General features: G+C 38.4%; 1 protein-coding gene across 5 annotated transcripts in view; it reads left to right on the forward strand.

The window, feature by feature from the left end:
• Window positions 1–25,930, forward strand: part of FMN1 (formin 1) — a 168,308-nt gene that overhangs the window by 121,879 nt on the left and 20,499 nt on the right. For all 5 annotated transcript variants that reach the window (XM_075193564.1, XM_075193563.1, XM_075193562.1 and 2 more), the window contains 6 exons: window positions 16,247–16,308; window positions 16,771–16,859; window positions 17,579–17,708; window positions 18,344–18,490; window positions 20,871–20,930; window positions 21,473–21,593. In XM_075193564.1, the coding sequence (XP_075049665.1) occupies window positions 16,247–16,308; window positions 16,771–16,859; window positions 17,579–17,708; window positions 18,344–18,490; window positions 20,871–20,930; window positions 21,473–21,593 (609 nt within the window). The remainder of the gene's footprint in view (window positions 1–16,246; window positions 16,309–16,770; window positions 16,860–17,578; window positions 17,709–18,343; window positions 18,491–20,870; window positions 20,931–21,472; window positions 21,594–25,930) is intronic.

Here is a 25,930-nt window from a genome sequence, read left to right on the forward strand (position 1 = left end):
CGGTGCAGTAAATTGTCAAATCACCAGTTTTTTATCTCGCACCTCATGGCTGTGCAAAAAATGAAAGACATATGAAAACTATTGAAATCATGTAACATACATTACTGAGAAACATAATTTTTGTTTTTTTTTTTGGTTTTTTTTTTTACAACATGGAATGAATGGAAAAAAAGCATGTAAAATAAAATTAATCACTAATGTATGTACGAATGTGTTTTTTTGTTGTGGTATAGATAATTGTATAGTAAAAAAAAAAGTACTGTATGTAGATATTCTAAAATAGAAGGTTGTGTAATGCAGCAAATGTATGCCAATGCATTTTTTTTTTTTTTAATTATAGATGACCACGTTAAACTCTCCCCTCCAGTCCCCTAAAAAAATTGCAAGTACCAATGTTTACCACGCAGGGGCAGTGTTAAATGTTTTTAAATTGAATAGCACAAATTTTTTACGTTGCAATACCTAAAACCAGTTGAGTCTAAACTGGTGCGGATAATTTTAATTTTTTAACGCTGAAAAAAAAAATATACCACATTCAATTAAATTCCCCCCAGTGTGTCTCTTTAGTCTAGAACACATTGTCCAGTCCTCTTCCATACAATTCCATGGAGCAATATTCCCTAGACTGTGAATCTCCATAGAAAAGGGACTGGACAAAATTGAGTCCTTGAATACAGGGTGAGGTGGCTTCAGGTAAGGTTTGGTACACACTATATGATGCAATATCCTTAACGATTAAAAAAAACAAAAGTCCCAATCAGCATGCCGATTTTACTGATACACACTAAACACGTTTAACAATATTTACCTCCAGATCTGTGCTCTTCACATGTCAAAACCAACAGCCACTGAAAAGATCCTGACCCTGCACACTCCATAGAGATCTATGGACACTGCCGATCGTGAGTGCATGCACTCTGCAGAATTGGAATGACATTGTTTTTTCGTCGAACGAGATTTTTAGTCCGGTTTAAAAATTAAATGAAATTATACGATGTGCTTTGGAACGATAATCGTTCATCGTTGCAGCGTACGCACTAATGCGATATCGGGCTGAACGGTTGTTTATTGTTTGATTGGCCCAATAATTGTCTGAAAACACTGTGTGTACCCAGCCTAACAGGCGGTAAGGGTGATAAGTTTCTTCTATATGCTTTAATGGGGTTGTCTAGAAGTGGGCAACTCCTTTTTAATGTTTTATTTTGTTATAGGCAAGGCCCTTTGTCTCAATCATAATGAAAACCATTTTCAATATTTGTAATTTTTTTTTTTTAAATCTTTTTTTTAATTGTTAAATCTGCTGTGTGTTTCAAATAAACTATGCTTTTGGTAAAGCTGTATCTTCTAATATTGTTGAATTTTTCCCCTATCCAGTATCAAGGTTACCCCCTTGTTCTTGAACCCCTCTTGTATTACCTCCCGGAGCTTGTCGAGGGCCTTTTTAATGTCTTTTGTAGATGTTTCTAGCTGCAAGGGGTTTAATTTGAGATCGTCTTATGGCACATAACCAGTCCTGCAGATGGAGTTGTAGACTTCTTTCTCCCTGACCTGAGATATGTCTTTCTAACGCAGGTCCAAAAGCAAGCTTTGATCTCTAGAGCAGAATCGTAATCACATGATTTGTTGTTCCTTTGAAAATAATTCTAAGCGTGGCTAATTCAAAGAGAAAAGGCTGCGTTTTAAGCTACTGACGTGACTGTCTTGACGTTTTGTCCAGGATCATCTTACAATGGAAAGTGATGAATCAAGCGCATTAACCTTCATACTGTATATCACAGATGAAGCAAATTCCTGCTGCAGATGGAGTAAAACTGTGATTATCTCTGGGCAAGGGGGGGGGGGGGGGAATAAAACTCAGGCAAACTTGTGCTCCAAAACTGCTGAACTTACTACTGTAATGTTCCCTTAGTGCAATGATTGGCCGGCAGAGCTGCATTGATACACCATCACCTGTCATACACATTGCCATATGCCATATGTTTGATCTGTGTTATATTTTGTATGAGCCCACTATGCATTTCTTTGTATTTTGTATTTTATGTGTAGATCTTTCTGCTTGACTCTGCACTGTATAGTAAATCTTATCGCTGAGTAAATTGACATACAAGGCAGAGAATGCTGTGTGATATGGTAAATGATGGGCTGGTATACAGAAAAAAATGCCTATTTAAACGTTGTACACGATGATGCTTCTTTTTTTTGTCTAAACTCGATTTGATCTAGATTTGATTGAAGGTTGTTTATTATGCTTCATATTCATGTTAAATATTTGGAAAACAAAATCCTTTTTTGTTTGTCCCAACTGCTTTCCTTGTTTGATCCAAGTATATAGTTTCATTCAGTTGGGTGGATAGAAACAACATCTCTATCTATAAGTTACAGAATTCTATACAAGAGGTCTCATACCTGCAGTGAATTTAAGACATATTAAATTGTGTGAAGTTATATTTTAGAACAATCAGTTTCTCCTTTATGCTTCTCTGCTTTTAATCTTCCTGCTCTGAGCTGGTTTATGTTTCCACTGGATGTCGGAGACCAGAAGCTTTCATGGCTTATCCTACATAATATTTTCTTCCTAATTCTAGATTTGTCAGCAGTTTTTTTTAGGCAGTATTTTTCTTTTATAGACAGCTTGAAGCTTAATTATTTAAACATATTACACAGTGCTTTACAGAGAATTATCATTTATTTATATAGCGCCACTAATTCCGCAGCGCTGTACAGAGAGCTCATTCACATCAGTTCCTGCCCCATTGGAGCTTACAATCTAAATTCCCTCATACAGACACACACAGACAAAAAGAGAGAGAGAGACTAGGGTCAATTTGTTAGCAGCGAATTAACCTACTAGTATGTTTTTTGGAGTGTGGGAGGAAACCCACGCAAACACGGGGAGAAAATACAAACTCCACACAGATAAGGCCATGGTCGGGAATTAAACTCATGACCCCAGTGCTGTAAGGCAGAAGTGCTAACCACTTAGCCACCGTACTGCAATCATTCACATTTAGCAGTGTGTGATAGAGAACTTAGTCCAAAAACAGACTGGTAGGTTAAATTTAGTCTGAGCGGAAACCATTTTTTTTGGGGGGGGGGGGGGGGGGGGGGAGATAGATGGATATATTTTTTTTTTTTTTTTTTTTTTTTTTTATAATTCTTTATTTTAGTTGGTCGAAAAAAAAAAAAGCAAATACAAGAGAGGTCACTGTATTATTGTTGTACAGACATATAAAAACAGTCAATACAGTAAAATCAACATGTAGCTAGAAGAGACTTATAGTGATAAGCGACCATTTTTACAGTTTTATATGCAGCATCCAAAACAAAAATTCAACTGTAGAGAAAGTGTAAAGTATGGGGATGGGGTAGACCGGAGGGATAGATATATTTTTACACTGTAAAACGCTGTTTTAAGCACTGTCTTTTGAAACACTTGGATTATTTAGATCCTGTCGTCCAGTTTGTGTTGTATATCTGAGCTCTACACTAGTACTTTGCTTCTTCCAGCAGTTAATGGGTTAGGAAGTGGGGCTACATACTGTGTCTGTGCAGACCTGCTGGATGTGTTCTGTGTATCTCTGGTGCCAGAGACTTTGTGCTGACGACTTTATGTAACAAGGGAGTCTCCTGATCCCACATTAAGACCTTGCATCTTCCCCGCATCATAAATCACCAGGCATGTTATAGACGCAGTTAGGAAGGGAAGTGTCTGAAAAGTCAAGTTCATGGGAGACTGTTAAACAGGACTGAAGGGTCATCAATTACTCTTTGCTGCCTCCTCTGACACTGTTTTTTGCTTTCCATATATACACTCGCTGCAAAGAGGATTGTGCTGCCTTTTAGTCTGTGCCCCCTATACACTCGATCAGAGCAGCTGATTTTACCTCTTGTTTTCTAGTGTTTTAACCACTGCTGGTAAATTTTCCCTGGTCTTTGAAACCTGAATCTTTGCCATGATAGTTTGTATAGCATATTTAATTAAGTTTCTATCCGAAAGCTTTCTTTCATATAACTTAGTACTTCACATAGCCTGATTAAGGTTCTTAGGCTAATGCATCCGACGCTCCACATCACCACCGCCACCAATATTTACGTTTTGTACTCGGCAAGTTGTAATGCCACACAATACGAAGAACAGCCTTGTTACCGCCACACAATACGAAGAACAGCCTTGTTACCGCCACACAATATGGAGACCAAACTTGTGACCGCCACACAATATGGAGAACAAACTTGTGACCGCCACACAATACGGAGATAATGCCCCCGACCATATCCTGTTCCCCCAGCCATTTCATTTCCCACCCCACTTTAGCCATTTCATGCCTGATTGAGACAAGCATGAATAGGCTGCATGAATTGCCAAAGTTAGTTAAATTTAGAAGATCTTCAATAGCCAGTAGAATTAGAGCATTTGAAACTGCAGAGGACGTCCTTAAATTGACAAATCAAACATATCACTTGAAGCTGCCCTATTTTTTTGAACCCCCCCCCCCCTTCCTTCATTTCATGTCACCAGTGCTGCACTTAGCTGCTGACAGTACAATGAACCGACGTTCCTCTCAGGTAAGGTATAGAACAATGGTATTGATCACCAATACATGTCAGGCAGCCTGACAGAAAATCAGAGTGCTGTTATGCTGTCTGTCCATGTTGGCTGTGGATCTTAGGCTGGTCTCCTGAGAAAAGGATTACCACATCTCACGAGACCAGACTAAGAACCGTGGCCCGTACTGTTAAGGCAGCATAACCGCAATTTGATTTGCTGCCTGTCATGTAATGGTGGCAGCCACTGTCTGTTAATTAACATAAAAACACTCACTAGGGCAAGTTACATTTCAAAATCTTACCTCATGTAACAGCCTGGAGCAGGAGACTCACTCTGATGCTCAAGTGGGCTACTTCGAAACTGGCAGTGGGGTTGTCCCTATCCCTGGAACTTCCAGTTCATGTACATAGAGAAAGATGATTGGGGTACTCCTTTTTTTTTTTTTTGAAGATGACTGGACTGCTCAGCCTGCAGGAAGTGCAATATTTGTTTATTGCAGATAAGGGTGCATGTTCTTGAACATATAGTCTCTTTTTGTAATGGGAGGTAGGACAAAGTAAGTTGTAACTACAGTATTTGTAGGTGTATGCGTAGAACTGGTCATACAAAGCTATTGCACATGTTTTGTATGGATTGTTTATGAGGAATTAAAACAGAAAATGATGTGAGATAGTGATATTGGTAGACCACTGCCAGTCATAAGTTCTCTGTAAGGCCTGTGAAGGAACAGAACAGAGGGGATTGACATGTTAGTGTTATCAATTAAACTTAAGCAACTGACCATATTCTTTTTGAAAACGTTTTTATAGTTTTTAGTTGGTGTTTTTTTATGTACTTGTTTTTTTTGTTGCCTCACATTTGTAAAGTGTTTCACTGACATGGACACAATACATTTCAAAAACTGAAACTTACCAATTTGATTCTCATGCGCTAATGAATAGAACGTACTTCAAATTATTTAACATTACTGGGAATGTTTTGTTTTGATGTACAGTATATGGTAAGTATGTAATGTCATGGTATACTCTGTAGTACCAAATATGGGTAACGGTGAAGGTGGAAACATGGGAAAAATGTTTTTACATCTCTTTTAAAAATAGAAAAAAAAAAAAAAAATCCTTTTATACCACAGTGATTTTTCTTAGAGGCGCAGTCCATCTTAATCCACTGATTTGCTTTAGATTGCCTATGTAAATACTTAGGATTGATACTTCCTGAAGACTATTTTTCAAAGCTGTGTTATTTATTCTTCCAAAACTTTGGATTTCTTGGTTGAACTGATTTGGAAGTTTTGCTTTTTTATGTAGCGATATTGCATTTCTTTATTTACTCTATTGGTTCGGAATGTGCTGTTATTTGCATTCTCAACTTGTTAAACTAATTAGACATGACTCTTGTATGCGTTTTTAATTCCGCCAAAAGAGAATGACTACAAATACTGTTAGTATAAAACCCTTCTTTTATGGTTTATTTTTTTTTCTCAGAATTCAGAAAGTTGCTGCCAGGAATTGGTTTCTGGGTTCTGCACATGAATGTTGCAATCCTAGTTAGCCTCTTAAATATATTGGTGTTTGGCATCCCCAATATATTTTCTTAGACCATCCTTTTGAGTTGGTAATTTATCTCAATTGTAGATTTGCTCTTTTCCACTGAATGTTTCCTGCAAGTCATTGGCAAAAATACTGAAATATTTTTTTTATTCCCTCAATCCAAGAAGATATTTCAGAATATTAGAAAATAATTTGTGCTCACATTTAAAAAATAAAAACCCAGTTGAACAGAACTTCTCCCTCTCTTCTCCCACAGTTATATGGGCAATAAGTACTGCTAAAAAGTGGACAAAGCAACAACACTAATCCCTGCCAATATTCCAAGATGGTAATTGGTGACATGTTATACATTGAGTAACTGTGGGGAACCCTTTCAGATCAATGAGGCTTTACCTTTTCAGAAAGTGATATGCCTTTCTTTAAGAAGACCTGGAGGCAATGACAAGAAGTCAGCAGCTGACCCCACCAATGAGAACCATGATTTGGGACAACACACACTGGAGCATCCAGTTGACAAAACTAATATGGTCCCATTATAGCAAATCTATGTTTCACGGACAGAAATTAAATCTGCACAACTAAAACATGCCAACTATCCCTATAGGCTACATCCACGTTATGTATTCCACTTCTAAAATGAGAAATAGGAAATCATGGAAGTGGCCACATGTAAAGAATCACTTTAGTTTCAAAACCATCCCTGCAGCTTGTAGTACTCTTGAAACTTACCATCAAATTTACCAATGTAGGACTTTGAAACCTCATCTGGCAGCTTTACAATCACACCAACTGCGATACAAATGGGGTGGTCCAATTTCAACTCCTCCTTTGTGTGTAGGGATAAACCGTATTCTCTCGTCATGCCAGTGGAGACCTGTCAGGGTTAGGAACTCCTCCGTTTCATGCAACTCTGTCCTCTTCCAAAGTCAAGGCAGACAACCTCTCAGTCTCGGCCACTCTCTCAAGATGGACTGGAACGCAGCTAAGTGTCACACTGGCAGACGCCTTCAGCAGGATGACGCTGGCCTGATTTGTTTCTTCTCTATTTGGTTGCAAGTACAACTTTTTGACAAATTTCTTGCACCCAAGCATGGCTACTGATGTCTACAGTAGTTTTTGTCTGGAAAGCAAAATTTTACAGACTTTAGGGTTACCAGCAATACAATCATAATAGACACAACAACCACCACTGAGAAAAACATCATACCAGCATCTTATTTGCAAAGGCTAAGATTATACAGATGGTGGGCAGCACGGTGGCTTAGTGGTTAGCACTTCTGCCTCACAGCACTGGGGTCATGAGTTCAATTCCCAACCATGGCCTTATCTGTGTGGAGTTTGTATGTTCTCCCCGTGTTTGCGTGAGTTTCCTCCAGGTGCTCCGGTTTTCTCCCACACTCCAAAAACATACTGGTAGGTTAATTAGCTGCTAAAAAATTGACCCTAGTGTGTGTGTGTGTGTGTGTGTGTGTGTGTGTGTGTGTGTGTGTGTGTGTGTGTGTTAGGGAATTTAGACTGTAAGCCCCAATGGGGCAGGGACTGATGTGAGTGAGTTCTCTGTACAGCGCTGCGGAATTAGTGGCGCTATATAAATAAATGGTGATGATGATGATTATATTGTAATTACTAGTTAGTTACATTCAGAGAGTAGGTGCTTCTGATACTGAAATGTAAAATAAGTTTTATAATTGGGTTGATTACATATGTGGAAAAATGCCGGTGTTACAAAACTAGAGAGATTCCTCCGTGCTTGATGTGTGTCAGTTCTCTGTAATTGCACCTGGTTTCTTTTTGTGGGACAAGACATTCTGGTGAACTTGATGGGGAAGTTAATTTTCTTTAGCTGCATAAAGTAGCCAGAGCTTTTTACTTTTTTTAGTCTTGCACGTTTCAGTTCAAAACCTGCATAAAGCATCTGCTCAAATGGTCCATGGAAGTGCAATGTAGTGTAAAGATATTCACACTATAGATTACATTATTGGTTCCCTATGGTACATGGTCTTGATTTCCAGTGCTGGATGGATCCTGAACACAGCAGCATAATTTTTGTCAGGCCAACATTTAAGGTCAGTACTGTGAATTCTGACAGCTCGGTCCTAGCCGTAATTAATATATCATTATTCTGAGGCTTTGCTACCTTAATGAACACAAGGTAACCTACTGTAATTGGTTCTATAGTTGCCTGTGTAAACTTAGAATTTTTCAGATCACAGGAAACTTATGTTTATATTCAAACAGCATATTTTTTTTTTTTGGGGGGGGGGGGGGGGCGACTTTCTTTTAGAGATCTGCTGAAAAGTAGCTTGTTTATCTCCAAAGACTTTGTTTGAGCATGTTGGTTACCAAACAATTTACAGTTTTTAAAAAATGATCTGCAATTCATTTTACACAGAGGGTTTGAATATGTTTGTATTATGAAGTCAATACCAATACTTGTGTGTACTAAATGCCCGCCATACATTTGTTTTTGTTTTTTTGTAAATGACGACCATTGTGTTCATTATTTTAGAGAAGTTGTGTCGTCTGCAGGCAATTTTCTATGTTTACGTTTCAGCTGTGTCTGAATAAGGCAGTAGTGCATCATAAAAGATTATATATTACAGCGATGTGTCCTGCATCTGACCTTTTTTAAATATCACAGGGAGTTTGCATTTTTGCCATAAATCTACTTTATTTCTGCCAATTGTAATAAAGAATCTGCATATTGTTGTTAGAGAGTTACGTTCTATACTTGTGTTAAACACTAATACCATAAAACAATGTGTCTCCCTTTTTATTTAAGTAGTATATTTTGTAACAGTGTATTTTCAAATAGAACATATGCTAAAATGGCACTTGCAAGCTCCACGCTGTTTTATTAGAGGTGACTGTACTGTACATATGTAAAAATCACTCCTATTTTTAAACTACGGTGCATCAAATTTGTCCAGTAATGCATGATTAAAATTCTGTGCCAAGGCGGTACCTTAAAGTCTAAAATAAAATAAAAATGTGATACTGCTGTCACTCCAATGACAAAATAATGGGAACTTGTAGAATGCAAGGTAGGATTTCAATTATTTTTTGATTTTCAGCCTTATTTTGGCTTATACTAGTTGAGGTCTCCATATCTATTAACGCGCTAGTAGAGAGCGGTGTACCGTACAGCATTTTTTATTTATTTATAGGACGAGTGATTTCATATAGAATATTCGTATTACGAAAGATGAAATGCCGTAAAGCTCTGTCTCCATAATATATTATTTTTTATTTTAAGTCCAGGTATCATTAAATTGACCTGGCATTATAGTGAAAATATAGACATTGTCATAACTTATTTATTTTTATATTTTTTTTTTTATTTTCAATGGTCAGTAAAAAAAATATTCAGAAAGCAGAACGATAATACTGTGTTGCATTCATAAGACGAAAACAGCAATTGTGATATATCGTATACAAGAGTAACGTTAGACAAGAAGTGCCCAGTTTTTACAGTTTAGAAAGCGTCATTAAGAGTAGGCAGTAAGAACAAGTGGAATTGTGGGGAGTGGAACCACAAAGTTAAGCAGTGTGAATATTCAGAGCCACGATGAATGGGAACGGTGTATGTAAGGAGGGTGCATAATCATCGCACATGGGTCAGGCTGGGGGAAGCGGTGGGTTGAGGGGGAAAGGCGTGTTCCCCCTGCTTAGCCATGCCTGATACTTGGTTGAAGACATGGCCCTTCATGGAGGTAGTATGTAATCTTCTCCATGGCGGCAACGTGATTATTATATTTATTTCACATCACTCTTCTATTCATCAAACTTTACTTTATGAAAGAATCCAACATTTGCCATTGTAGCTGTCAGTTTAAGATATACAGAGGAAATTTGTGCCAATGATTTCTGCAGCTCTTCCTAAATGTGTGACTGGCTTGTCGGGCATTTTTCCCTGGTGCTAAGGTCAGGCTCCATAGGGTTGAGATCTGTCAATTGTGCCGGTCAGTCCACCATAGACAGTACTCCAATCCCTGTTTCTTCAACTAGTTTTTGTGTAGCTGAGCAGTTGTCTTGCTGCATGATAACTGCACCAATAAAGTGCTGGCCACAAGAGATGGCATGATGTTGCAAATCAGAGTGGTAAACTTTCTGGTTCGTTATTCCTTGCACCTTGTGTATATCCCCCAATTTACCAAAACAGCATGCTTGACATTCGACTTCCTTTTATTTTGCTCTACATCTCCCATGTGTTGTCCTCTTCGAGCTAACCACCTCCTCCGTCCATAATACTCTTTCCAGTCATCCACTGTCCAATACCTGTATTATTTTGCCCATTTGAAACCTTTTTTCCTATTTGCCAGTTTCAAATCAGGCTATTTCTTTGCAGCTCTGCCTATGAGGCCAGCATCCCGAGTTGTCTTTTTACTGTTGCAGATGACACTATATTTGGTGTGCACTATTTAAGGAAGCCGCCAACTCAGGACCTGTAAGACGTCTGTTTCTTAAACTGCAGACTGATGTATTTATCCTCTTGTGTATCTGGGCCTTCCACTTTTACTATCCTGGTTAGATCCAGTTTGCTCTTTACTCTCAAGTCCGTAGTGGACACCGCTGTATGAAATCTTGGCAACCCGACACATGGAATAGTCTTCATTTCTCAAAACAACAATTAACTGATGAGTTTTATGAGAAAGCGGTATTGTTTGGCTACTTTTGAACCCAAAATTGATGTGTAGCAATGCACACTGGTAGTATTGGCTGCTGATTAATATAATCCCTTTCAAATGGAGGTTGTTTTCCACACAAAGAAGTTTGAAGAAGGGGACAAGATTACATTGTAATTGAAGAACAAGTCCTTCTATACTATACTCCTAAATTTGTGCATGATATAAAAACTTCTTCTTTTTTTTTTTTTTTTTTTTTTTTTTTTTTAGATTGGGAACAAATTTACAATAAACTTTTTTGTGTTTTATCTTTTTGTGTTACTTGACCCCTGGAATGCATATTTTGTTTCCATGTTTTAACATTACATCACTGCTTACTATTCCATCCGATGATATGTGCATGAAAAATGTTATTGCATTTTCTGTTTCAGACATTGACTGCGCTATGGAATGAGTTTTGCACCTTTATAAGTGATAACATCTTCTCCATATCGTTAGTATTACAGTTCCACATCTGTCATAATGCTTTTTATGTGACATAACTGTAAGCTCTTAGGAGAATATTTGGACTGTACTCTGTCACAGGAGCGGTTTGTCCTCCTAGATCTGGCAACCTAGAGCATGTTCCAAATTGCGAGGTGTACAGAGAGCAGGCTTGTATAATCATTTCAAATTCAGTAAGTTAAAGTGCAGGGCGTGAAGTAAAGTTTCTATTTAAAACAATCCAATAACCAGAGCGTGTGAAATGTAGCTGGCGTGTATTATTATTTTTTTTTTTTTATTGTTTATGAGCGCCTGCCTGCCTGGAAGCTGGGTTATGTTCTGCTTTGTGTCCCTTCTGACGGCTATTATGTCCTAATGGGAGCAGGTTTGCTCTAATGATGCTGCTGTGTATAAATTCTTCTTGCAGTGAGCAGACACTGTAGGGCCACATAAAAATGTTTGCCTTAATTTCCCTGCAAAAAAGGATCTCCGAAACCAGACCAGGCTTGTAACGGATTTTTTAAAGGTTGAGGAACCCAATAAAATTACCAGCCTCGCACAGCATGCGTCTGCTTCCTTTTGGAGTTATTGGGAGGTGTAGGTGAGATATTCAGGCGGCTGACCGTGTATGTTGGAGGGAAGTGAAAACCCACCAGGGGAGACTGGCTTTAATGAGACTAATTTGCATTACATGGCAAGCTTCATGCAGACAAGCTTCATAACATTAGCACTTTTAAGACTGTTGGAGGTGTGAGCCCTGCGAGATGCTCAGGCCGTCTGGTAAATGGGACAAAGGTACGCTGCTTAAAAATGGATTGTGGCGATAAATGAGGTGTAAAAATTGTAGACATTTTTATCGCTCCTGAAAATGTAAAGTGGCGTCATCTGTGCTCTGTCATCTTTTGTACACTATACAATGGGAAGCAGCTCTGTCCCGCTAAACAGCTTAGTGTGGGCTATAAGACAAGCTGTATGCAGTTCTCCAGTATACTTCTTCCATAAGCTGCCCTAAAGCAGGAAGGATCAGTGACCTTGTGGGGCCACGTGTTTCACTTACATATGAAAAGAGAGAGGCGATTTCTGCTGTATGTAGGATTTATCACTGAAGACTGAGACACAGAGGGAGTTATAATTAGGGACTCTCTTTATTTAAATCCTTTTTCTGGTATTACAATTTTACGGCATTTCAAATGTCTAGTAACGTCTCCTACTAATACAAAACATATTTGGTTGTATCTGAACAATGGCTCTCCACAAATTCCTCGGGTCACCACCACTGACCATCCACAGAATAAAATGTAACAAACTAAATGAACTGGTGGGAATTCACTGTTTAGATTTGTCCCAGGTGATCCGAAAATCATCATCATCATCACCATCATCTATTTTTTTTATATAGCGCCACTGATTCCGCAGCGCTGTACAGAGAATTTATTCACATCATTCCCTGCCCCATTGGAGCTTACAGTCTAAATTCCCTAATATATACACACACACACACACACACACACACATACACATACACATACACACACACACAGAGAGACAGAGACTAGGGTCAATTTTTGATAGCAGCCAATTCACCTACCAGTATGTTTTTGGAATGTGGGGGGAAACCAGAGCACCCGAAGGGAAACGCACGCAAACACAGGGAGAACATACAAACGCCACACAGATAAGGCCATGGTCGGGAATTGAACTCATGACCCCAGCACTGTGCTGCCCTGAAAATGCCAACCTGTGACTTTCCATTCTCTGAATTTACAACTAGAATTAGTTGTTTTTGTTTTTTTTAAAAGTAAGATTAGCGATGCCTCTGGTTGTACTGTATATGTTTGTTTCTACTTTCCTTTGGTTCCCATAATCTTTAGGACCTGGAGTAGGCTGATATTTTAACATTGGCATTTCTGATGACAACAGGACACATTATAATTCACCTAATAGTTTTTATGGACTGTACTTCATTTCCTATTTTGTGATATACGGCACTGCTCATTGACAGATTGCTAGATAAAGCCATGTGTGTGGATCTTTTGAAATAGTGTATAGAAGTGTTCAGAGCTGGATTAAGACCCGATGGGGCCTGAGTAAAGATATTGGTTTCCATGCCCCTGATTAATCCCTACAAAAAATATTTTTTCAGGACATATGTTTTGTATGTTAAATAATATTCAATGGTGTACAAATCTGCTAGAAACTTCAGTCATTTCACCTATATTTTGACTACTTGAAAGGTTATAATGAACTGTAATTGTTTTACAAGCCGTCGTAACAGAAACTACATAGAAATAAGTGCTGTCCATCTACTAAATCGCATTCTGCATACTTCTACTGCCCAATTACAAACATGTTTGGTTACGTTTCAAAAGCCTCATACTACATATAAACAAATTTGAATAATAATTAATGAAATTATACCTTTCGAGTTTCACACAGTGGGCACCATCAGGCTGGCTGGAAAATTGTGGTTGTGGCCCATGCAGCCACATCACTCTGTAACAATATTGGTCATATAAGAACTCCCATTAGACTACGGGACACCTGCAGGACCAATTCTGTTTAAGTGGATGACTTCTGCAGAGGTGACTGCATGACGTTACTACCTGATGCAGCATCATTCACGAACTCAATGTTGGTCCTACAGGACTGCCATAAGTTGCAAGAGCCCTGTAACATCAGTGAAAGGGGCTGCCACACCGCTGCATCAAACTCCTCCACTGGACCACCAGGAAGGCTGGATTCCATCCCTAAACATTTAGTGGGGATCCGACCCAACGTGGTGCATGTCCCTTCGTCTTGACCGACCCTGTGGCCAGCCATCAGGAAGCGGAGCACAATGGGCTAACCCCCTTTAGGTCAGAGACATCCCCAATAATCCTTGTAATGCAGATCACCAACTAGGTGACCGAGGATCCTTATTGTAAGCCCGGCCCTGAAAGTGCCGCTTTCTTTTGTCACAGTGCTAAAATGTCAGACTCATAGTTTGTCTAACGGCTTCTGGGGTGTTTGTATCCGTCACCACTAGTAAAGCACTAGCTCCAAGAGAATGTACTCTTTTAAAAACACATTATATAGTCCATTTACATTTAGAGAGTTTTAGAATTTAAGTGAAAAGTCTTTGCACAAAACAAACTATAATGGTTGCCCCATTGCTTTATGCATTTAAAGTAGTGAAAAACTAACACCCACATGACTTCAAGTTTTGCTCAGGACACATTTCCCAAATACTTCCAGTGTGAAAACCATATAAGAGCTCTATGTATGTATTTCCACTTGTCCTGTTGATTTGGAATCCTTTAGGAGTTTAACTCACAAATAGCTTACATTCCCACTAGTTAAAGTATTTTGGCTGGAAAATGGGGACTGTCCTGGAAAACATGGCTGCCGTCACTGTAGTGGGTGAGGAGAATATAAACTCCAGCAAACTCCTTGTATCCCTGCACTGAAATGAGAGCTAGAATAAAGATATAAAAAATTAATTCCTGTGTTCTAATTTGAAGCTAATATGTTTTGTACCTTACCTGTTGTTATAAAAATTTCTACAAGGTAACATTGTGCTTTAGGCTTACAGGACATTTGTGCATATATGTATTATAATGTGAATGTTAAAGGTAGCTCTTTTACGTAAAAAAGTATATTTTTAACTGTTAGTTTTAACATTATCTCGGAAGGATTAAAGAGAACTTTTTCCATCGCTGGTTTCCATCACTGTTGGAATATAATTCACTGTGAAGGTCAAATTCAATTGAATAAAAGAAAGTTCATTATCAAGGCTAATATCAGTTGTGTATCTCGAGTATGTTGCCTTTGCTCTTTAATCCATTTTCCTTTTATTGCGAGGCACTTCTAGTGTGTGGTGCTTATGGGGTAAACTGAAAGGGACAGCAATGAATGATGTCATGAAGAGTCGGTGTCATCTTTTGTTTAGTCTAAAACCAGCATATTCATTTTGTAGACTGTGAGATGATGGAAGAGAAGACCCATGCTCTTGTTTAGTATGTTACTTGTATTCTGATGTTTTCTAGTAGTATTTAAGTAGCCTTTCTGCTAAGATATTCAGATATGCTAAAAGTGCCACAGGGAAAAGCTACATGGCAGATCGCTGCATTGGCATCATCAAAAGGAAACTGTGCCATTCCTTTTAGACTGGTGTCTGGCGCACACAATTTTTTTTATTTTTTGTTTGGCTGGACTGGCAACTGTATTGATGCTATAAAAATCTAACTCTTAACATGTCATATAGGCAAAAAGGGCTATGAAATATTTGCTGTAATGCATTATATTTTATGCTCCCTAACATGCACACACCTTGACAAATTTACAGATCTAAGTTCATGAAAATGCATTTTGTTATGCACATCTAGAACAAAACATAGAACTTATACCTACTTGCAGACCCAACTAACATAGGTTGAGTATTCTGGGTGGATATAATGGGGTTGTAAGTGCTGGTCATGAGGTTGTGTATAATAGCCAAGCGTTGACTGGCAACTAGAACGCTTGCTAGAAGGACCAGTGTTCCTTACAGTTTTAGTAGGCTAGTGCGGACTTTAAACTTTTTTTTTTGAAATACACTGTTCTGTTTGTCAGTCTTCCACCAATGGGCTGCAACCACTGTGTTCTCTGCACTTGACTTTCACTACTGTACTGGAATGCTGATGGCACCAACAGACTCAATCGCAAGTCACCCAAAGAATGGCGCTGGCCTCTGTGACATTAGAAAGGACAAAGAAGCAATGTTTTGTAATCGAGCGTGACTGGGGATTGGTGTGCTTTACATGCTGTCGCTGCTTATTAGCCCCGGTCTCATCCAGTCCTTGTTTTACAATAGTTTTGGTTTGCTCTCAATGTGCTTTTAGCATCTAGAATCTAGCCACATACAAGTGTATGTTCTGCTCCTACAGTATGATGTAATACATTTTATCACATCAGTGGAAGACTCTCTATTTTCAGAACGTTAAGGTTAATGAGGCATTTTGATCTTTTTATTCTGTTTTTGTTTTTTCGTATCATACAAACAATTTGTTTGTCTTTTGCAGCTGTTCTAAATGTAGATGATTCAGTGGTGGACCTGGAGACGTTGGAAGCCTTGTACGAAAATGTAAGTAGCGTCTGTGTGTACCTGCACTTATGTATACATACATACATGTAAATACTGACATTACTAAAATTTGATGTCGGTAAACAAACAGAAAATGTCACACACCAAAATAAATATATAATATAATTATTTTTTTTTTTCAATACAAGCTCTGGAACATATACATTAGAGGTTTTGTGCCAAATTTATTAAAATAGTGAGATGTTTATATACAGGTCTGTAAATCTCTCTTCCTCACATTTCTGACATCCTGCCACAGTATATCCTTTTTGACGGTATGATTGTATCAATTCTCCTTAGTCTCTGATTGTGTTTAGAGAGTGGTGAAAGAGTTGTCTATATCAGCATGGTTCTGTGTTCAGACTCTCTCTGTCACGCAGTATTTCTTTACTTTCCTTTACTTTGTTCAGTACCCTTATCTGGTGGATGTTAGCCCTATTAATTCTACCTATATTATCCTAGAGAGCACAAAAAGAGGAGTTTGAAACCATCAAGAAACACTATGAGAAATCCACAGCAGAAGATGTAAAATTATTGGACAAACCTGAACAGTAAGAGATTTCCTTTTTTGCCATTAGGCAAGAAATTGTGAGTTCAGAACATGGAAGTATGGCCACAGTTGTTCTAAATGAGCAGCTTGGTATATAACATGGCAGTTTGATAATAAGCCCAACACCACTTTCAAAGTTTGTGTCACTGTTGGATCTTGACTACTAGTCCCATGTGCCAATATTTTCTTAATTTCATTTTTATAATTGAAAATGCCTCTTAACCGTTTACTCCATTATAAAGATTGAATTCAGAGAGTGTCTGCTCATGGGATCTGCATTTAGGATCTAACACTAAAGCAAAGCTTGACAACAGTGTTGGACAATGGTCATTTTATATAACTATTTTCATATGTTTGCAAGGCTGGTAGGCATATCTCCAGCACGGTAAGTATATAAGTAGAATTGCTATATTAGGATGTACACTAATATAAATAATATTGGTTGCATAGGTGTAAGCCATATATCAAGATCTTCCTGTTCAGTCTGTACTTCGCTATGGTATTTGTTTTCAGAATTAGTGTAAAAAGTATGCAAATTTATTGTTGTGACGTACATATTCTTTGCAGAAATAGAAGTGATATTCTGGGGTTTTTTTGCGATTGTCAGTCTACTGTACATACTGTGTGTGTGTTTTAAAAACAACGCTTTAAATTAAATGTTACTCCAGGTATTTTATCTAGAGTATATATATTGAAATAATGCTTTATATTTTTGTCCAGGTTCCTGTATGAGTTATCGCAGATCCCAAACTTTAAAGAGCGATCACAGTGTATTATTTTCCAGTCAGTCTTTGCTGAAGTAATTGGCTCAGTGCACAGAAAAATAGACATAGTCATCCGGACCTGTGATGTAAGTGTGACGACGTACCAAGAGCATAAATGAAGTACCACTTTCCATCGGCCGTGGCCGATCCTTGTAGGGGGCGGTTCGAAGCATCTTTAAATTTTAAATCCTATTTTTATAGCGTTCAGCTGAGGAAGCTTTTAAAATGGGAAAAGTGAAGCGCCATAGAAGGCGAAATTACCTGAACTTTATGGTATTTTCTGTATGGATGCAGCAATTCCAACCTGCTAAAGGCCAAATAAAATCTGTACCCTAATTTACATATTATCGTTATGCATGAGGGTTCTTCAAATATGGCTTTGGGAAATAAACTCTATCTTACTAAAATATTGGAGAATCCTTTGAAAGGTTTGGAAGGATTATTACTGATTCTTGTGACATAATTTACAGCTTCAAAAACATAGGTGTTATTTGGGGGGGGGGGGGCGTGGGTTAGGTTTATGTATGTTTTATTGTATTTCACCATTTCTTTTCTAAATTTTGCACAAAATTTGTTATTATGCCAGTGTTTGGAATCCATCCATAATACAATATGTAGTTAAAGAGTTGCACCTTACACCACATAACTCATCACCTGCTTGTGATATCTTGCTTTGTATTACATTAGATAGCTGTGGGTTAATGGTATGATTCTTTCACAGGGCTTGTTGGAAATGGAGAGTGTGAAAGACATAATTGGTTTGATCCTTGCATTTGGAAACTACATGAATGGAGGCAACCGGACACGGGGACAAGCAGATGGATTTGGGCTGGAAATTCTGCCCAAATTAAAAGACGTCAAGAGTAGGGTGAGCTTCAGAACTTGTTGAACATGGTTATTTAGGGATAAATTAGCCAGACAAGAAAGGGAAACTATACCCATATTATTGGAATATCGGTCTTTTGGTAACTGACCATAGGATCTAAAAAGACCATTGTATGCCTTTATCTGTAACCGGCTAGAGATCCATCTAAAATGGAGCTCCGCACACCATATATACTATAAAACTCTATGTAACATGCCTTTGTTCTTGTATATAAGGATAGTAATGCATGCTCTTGCTGACCATGAGCAACCATGTTCTATGCTATGTATAGTTTAGTGCTTTATATAATTTAGTGCCTGATCTGAATGCTTATTTGTTACAAAAAAAAAAAAATATGTTTTGGTGGGTAGTTTACTGGCTCAAGTCACTGCTATAGATTTAGGATAGACTTTCACAGAGACATGGCAGAGAGCACTTAGCAACTTCTAAATCATGTAGTCATCAAACAGAGCTGTTCTGACAGTCTCTTCACTACTCTACAACTTTTTTTTGCTTTTACTTTGAGTAGGCCTGTCACCATGAATTTTGTAAATAATTTATCAAAAAACTTTGCTCCCTTAGTTCTAGAAGTTCATGTTATTTTAGTTTGGTTTTTTTTAGTTCATCTGTCTCTCTCTCTTCCCTGTGTTTGGCATCCCCTTAATAATGAAGCTGACACCCTAACATACAGGGAAGAGAAAGCTTCAGTTGATATTTTAGTAGTTTAAAGCTAGTGTATTTTTGGCCACCCGTGTATTAGACAGGTAGATGAAAAAGTATTTACAAAAGTTCCACTGTTGTTTAGACAAATCCTTCCTTGATATTTTAAAGGCACACCAGTGAGGTTTTATGTGTTGGGAACTTAATCTACTTTATCAAATGTTCTATATACACACATATATCATACAGTACCGCCTCACTTTGTCTTGTAGATCTGGCATATCCATCTTCCTTCAGAATATATAGTTTGACATTTGGATGTCTCTTGCTATGGGACTGACATTGAATCGTACCATGCATGTATGACCAATCGTGTGTATGTTTAACATGTACTCTCCATGTTATTGAGATGTGAATTGAGTGGTTTACATGTATAAATTGCAATATCTGTTGGAAGTTTGGACTGGTGGTTGCTTCTCTGTTATTTATGTGTGTGTGTGTGTGTGTATTTGATCTATGTCTGGTTGACAGCGATGTATACAATGCTGTGGAATGTGGGGAATGTCCTCCATGCATGAATATTTGGGTGACATAGCTGTGAGAAGTAGATTTGGCTTTATGATACTTATTGACTAGTGTAAGTTTGCCAAGAAATAACATAATCTATGCTGTAATGTAACTCTGGAAGTATATACCTTACAGATAAACGAAGATTGGATATGGTAGATGCATACAGGTAGTAGTTCATCTGTGTAAAAAATAAAATTAAAAACTGTAAAGCCGGGAAGCAAAATCTTTCATTTACATTTATTTCACACCATGGTGATGGAGACACAAGATGCTAGAGTCGATCGAGAATAAACAGTTGGGTTTTATCTGGCTTAAAAGGCAATTCTTCAAAGCAAATTGGTCATTGATCATACATTGGTGTTGACTTTATTTACAGAATAATTTATGCTTAAACTTTGCCAGCAAAATACATTCGGTACCTGTGTTAATGTAGAGCAGACTTGAAGCCAATTACCCAGGGCTGTACAGTAGTGGCCAGACGTACTCTTTACCTACTAACTGGGCCATTTGCTTTTCAGCTTGTGCCTTTGAACATCTGATTACCTTCTTAGCCTCCTTCTGTCTAACAAGATACGCCTCTTTGTCGTCATTATTCTGGGTCTGCTTATATTTCCTAAAAGCCATATTTTTTTCTTTCACATTACTTGCTACTTCTTTTGCAAACCGCACTGGCTTCCTTTTCCTTGTGCTTTCCTTAACCCTTTTGATACAAAAGAATGTTGCTTTTAGTCTTGCACTTTTTAATTTTTCCCACCTCTCCTGCACTCCTTTTAAGCTCCTTCACTCTGCCAAAGAGTCACTTACACATTTTCCATCTCTACAAAGTCAGCCTTCCTAAAATCTAACACCTTTGTTTTTGTGCGGTATGAGTCTGTCTCTGTCTTTATACTAAACCATACTGCCTGATCACTGAGTCCTAGGTTTTCACCTATGTTTACATCAGATATTCTGTCACCATTTGTAAGAATTATGTCTAATATTGCGTCTTTGCCAGTAGGATCACTCACCATTTGCTTGAGGGATGCTCCCTGCAAGGAATTCAGAAGGTTTACCGTGAAACATAGCTTCTGTCCATTATTTTACCAGGCACATGATTTGATCATGGATACATTACAATAATTACATATGTGTGATATTGTCCTTGTATTTTCAGGATAGTGGCATCAGCCTTGTTAATTACGTGGTCCGTTATTATCTTCGACACTTTGACAAGGTGAGATATTTGTAAGACATTCTTATAATGTTTTAATTTGATGATTGTTCTATACACACAAAAATGCCCTGTGCCCCTATATTGCCTTAGTTACTGTCAGCAAGTGTTAGTTCCTGACATCATCATCATCATCATCTATTTTTATAGCGCCACTAATTCCGCAGCGCTGTACAGAGAACTCACTCACATCAGTCCGTGTCCCATTGGAGCTTATAGTCTAGATTCCCTAATATACACACACACACACGAAGGTCAATTTAATAGCAGCCAATTAACCTACCAGTATGTTTTTTTGGAGTGTGGGAGGAAACCGGAGCACCCGGAGGAAACCCACGCAAACACAGGAAAAAAAATACAAACTTCACACAGATAAGGCCACATCGGGAACTGAACTCATGACCCCAGTGCTGTGAGGCAGTAGTGCTAACCACTGACCCTTGCTGCCTGATTCCTGTAATGACAGATCTTGTAATTTAAACCAGAATTCTTCATTTGTTAACTTACATGCAAGCTGCTTGTGCTGAGATCTGGCTGTCTTCTAGGACGGCGGGACAGAGAAGAGTGTCTTTCCACTGCTAGAGCCTCAGGATTTCTTCCTGGCTGCACAGGTGAAATTTGAGGACCTTGAAAAGGACTTAAGGAAACTGCAAAAAGATCTTGAAGGTAAAGGTGGATCATTACCTAACTGTCCCTTTTGCACATCTTTGGATTTAATCATTTTGCTGCAGACATACTAAGGGGTGCCACCCTCATTCTTTTTAGGTAGGTTGAGTTGGTGTTTTGAAGCACTATGGAACACTGTTAGGGCGTTTTTAAATGCTAATAGACATTTTACTTGCTCTGTTAAAATCGGATATATTTTTTTATATCTCACAGTGCCAACATAAAATATCTATAGTGGCGTTAAATATTTAAATTAAATACATTTAAAAGACACATTTAATATTTTAAAAATAAACTAATCATTGCTGGGAAATGAATAAGCAGAAGAATATTCAGTCTTGGATCTGAAGCCGCAAAAGATTAGTTCTACAACTTGAGCTAAAAATAATGGATATCTAATTTCTGGGCAATATGAAATGATAAAGATTATGTAAACAACATGGATACTTTGTTAATATATGATGTGTATAGCAATAATAAAACTGAACTTGGGGGTGGGAGGTTTCGTACCCGTGTACGCCAAATCTGTGGGAAATGGACTTCAAACATGCAAGAATTCCTCTCTGTCATCTGTAAGGCCATGTGTTTAGCTCCACGGAGCTTTCTTGTTTAATAAGAGAAATACTTCTAGCCGTGCTTGTGTAACAACAACTTAACAGCTTCAAGAAAAGAATTTTCAATTGGTAAAAGGGGTTTTTGGCAGCAAAGGAGAGGGCCAAGATTAGAGAGATACCGTTTTTAACACTGGGACATAAAATAAACAGTTTAAAAGCTATGCTTATGCTTTGATGGGTATGTTTGAGGCTCAAAGATCAAAGGCTGCTACTATGCGCATATTATGTTTCTTAATTTCAAAATTTTATTCTAATATGGAATAAATGGAAAACTTTGATTTGTATTGTTGCAGTTATTCATTTTTTAGTAAGTCTTGATGGAACATTCCCTTTAAGCTGCGCAGTCATGGACAATTTTTATCCCTGCACCCTTTCCCTCCCCAGCACTGATCTAAAGGATCTGCTCACTGATAACTATTGTAACAGCAGAGCAGAGGTGATGGGTGCACTTGCCAGTGTCTCCATTGATGCTGACTCAATGCTCTAAGTGATGAGCACTTACGGCATTAAGTGACCATGGAACCATCTGAACGTTCTTGTGACACCTCCACATCGCGCACTTGATCTCTGGTTGCCTAAGGGTCACTCAATGCCATATTCAGAGACTCGTAGTGCTTTGAACCAATAACCTCCTGATTGGACATATGTGACAATGAGAGCAAGGCAAGGCTCATGGGACTAGCAATGGGAGGTGGGAACGGGCATGTCACAGGAAGATATATGTAACATGTATCCATGCAATATATGGCCGGCACAAGCTGGTATTTCTACAAATTATTGTTTGCAATGGACATATGTACTATATGACTGTCAATGGGGGCATCTCTGGGTGTTTCTGCAATGTATTGGCAATTGCAATGGCTACTGGGGATGTTATCTGTACAGTATGATGGACAATATATTATCAATGGGTGGTTTCTCTGTACAGCATTTTTAGTTAATGTTCAGTTAGTTTTCTGTATGTTGGAAAATAGTCAAACATATTCAAGCGAAATTCATGGGAAATTGGAAGGAATGATGACTTCATTCTCAACATACATACATGTATGGCTGAAGTCTTATGACTTTAATTTTACATGCGTGTTATGTATTTTGTGACTGACCAATATGGTAAAGCATACAGCTTGAGCTCTTGACCAGCTGCTACTATCTGCCAGTTATGGCCAGGCACCTGGGGCCTACGTCTTCAGTTGATTGCAGACCATTCAGCTCTGGGCCTGCTCAGTTTGACTTTCTTTCTTGGTCATTTAAGGGTGTCTGTATCAGAACTATTTTATGACAGCAACATGCTATAGAGTAAGCATTATAGCTGCCCCATCAGCTGCTTCCACAGCCCCTGAAAGCCGCGTGTCTCACTCTCTGAAGCCAGCCTCCAGTGGTGCCATGCAGATGTATAACTCAATATGCCCTGACCTGATGGACTCCAAAATGGCTGGTGTCTGAGACTTCCATCCCCCGATTTCTCTACTTTCCACTTTTCCAAGTCACCAGTTTTAAGTATCACAACCACTCCTCTCTTACAATGTCCAAAGAGGAGCAAATAAAAAGCTATGCTTTCTAATTCAGTGTTTTGAAGAAAAAAATTCCTATCTCAACAGCTGAATGTTGACCTGCGGGGCTTCCCCGGTTTGCCTTCTCCCCCACATATTGAGCTGAGAGCTGGAGCGCAAGTCATCAATTCAGACCTCATCCAAGATGTCAAGGTTACATCCTAATAGTAGTTTAAAAGAGCTATAGATGATTTCAAGGCTGAAGTAACCTGCTCTCAAGCTTTATCTTCCCAATAAAGCATTTTTCTTGCAGTGACCCCCCGACTAACGCTATCCTGAGATCAAAGGTTGGTGGCAGTACTGGTACCACCACCCGCCCATGAGGATTGGGCATTGCCAGAGGGGACTTTCACTAGCAGTAGTCTTCAGTGAGCTTTGATAAATATCAGCTACCTGTTTAATTACATTTGTTTACACCAGGGTTTTACCACACCCAGTCCTCATGGCTCCCCAACAGTGCAGGTTTTCTGAATCACATGTGACCTGTTTAGGGCCACCTGTGGATCTGTTACAATGTGTCAGTCAGTAATGAATACACCTGTGCTCCAGCAAGGAGATATGGAAAACCTGCACTGTTGGGGAGCCCTGAGGACTGGGTTTGGGAAACCCTGGTTTACGCCACAATTTTGTGTAATATTTATTTTTTTACATGCCTTGCTGAGTGTTACCATTAAAGTCTAAGGTTATATTTTCTTAGTAATGTTACTGACCTGAAGGCTCAAAGGGCAACAATTATTTTTTCTAATTATTCCAGCAGGCTGACAAATGTAAACAAGGATACAAAACACTCACAACATTGCATGTGGATTCTCCTATAACACAAATATTGTATCCCTGGCAAAGAGCTACTCACAATCTTGTCTGTTTGTCTAACATATTTAGTGTAATGTTATTCTTCTTTGAACTTTTCTGTGGTAGACATAGGGGCTACTGAAGCATAAACCTTTCACAAGAGGAAATTTAAAGGCTTACTTGATCTTCCAGGACTAGGAGCTTTGTTTGCATAACCTAGACACTATTTGTGTTCTTAGACTCTTATATTTCCTGACCACATCTCTGGAAGGTTGCGCCAACATGATACCAGTCTGACCCCCGGTGCTCCATCTAACAAATGTTTTTGGCTGCCACTCTTAGTTAGTGTCCCTTACTCCTGATTAGTACCGTTGATTAGCGTAGTACACTTGGATTATAAGAAACTGACTCTAAATTACTTCCGTTCTCGCTTATTAGGATGGCTCTGTGAACTGCTATATTGTTTTAATATGGAAGATGTATAACTAATGGGCACAAAATTAATGTATAAAGTACTTGGATGTTCAATGTAGTAAAACATAGTATTCACAATAAGATGTGTATTGCAGCTAGTATAATGGAAGCTATTACACATGCTGTACCAATAAAATGGATAGCTGTATTATTATTTAGGACTGGGACACGAGGAAGGAGAGGGGGTGTCCATCCAAACTGAAGATATATCTGTAAACTTAACTCCTCCAACTTGTGCAGCTGTTCAGTCGGTGGTCTTGACACAAGATGTCAAAGAAGAAATTCAAAAATCTTCTGCCAACCGCAGCTGCTCATTATTACTGGTAATGCACCTATATCATCACAATATACCTACTAAATTGGTTGGAGTTTTAACAATGGAGAATTAAATGATCTGCCTATTGGCAAAAATGGAAAACAATAATGGAATCTTCCGTTGCTGAATGACATCTGTCAGTTGGTACATGCACCAAATAAACCATATGCTCTCTTGGATCTGTTTAAATTCAATGATACAAAGCTTATTTAAAATTTCCAAATAAAAGACTTTAAGCATTAGTGTTGACATCATGGTCCCATTTGAAATTAGTTCAAAGAAACAAGTGAATGTGAGACCATGCATGGCTTAATTTTAGGAAAGCATATTAACAAGTTGAAGAATGTCTATAGCTCATAGACTGGAACAATAAAATTGCAAATAAAATCACTTAAAGCCGGCCTTCTCCACTTATGATGGTTTGTCTCTGGCCCCCCTTCCCCCCCCCCCCCCCCCGCCAGATTAGTGCACAACCTTGTTCACATGTAGTAAGATATTTACTTTATGTAACCGCTGTTACTTTTAGAAATTATGCTTATTTAAGAATTGTTTCTGTGTTTTAAGAGACTGATGTGCTGCATTCTGTGTATT

The sequence above is a fragment of the Mixophyes fleayi genome, chromosome 12 (assembly GCF_038048845.1).
Source record: "Mixophyes fleayi isolate aMixFle1 chromosome 12, aMixFle1.hap1, whole genome shotgun sequence".
Lineage (NCBI taxonomy): Eukaryota > Metazoa > Chordata > Amphibia > Anura > Limnodynastidae > Mixophyes > Mixophyes fleayi.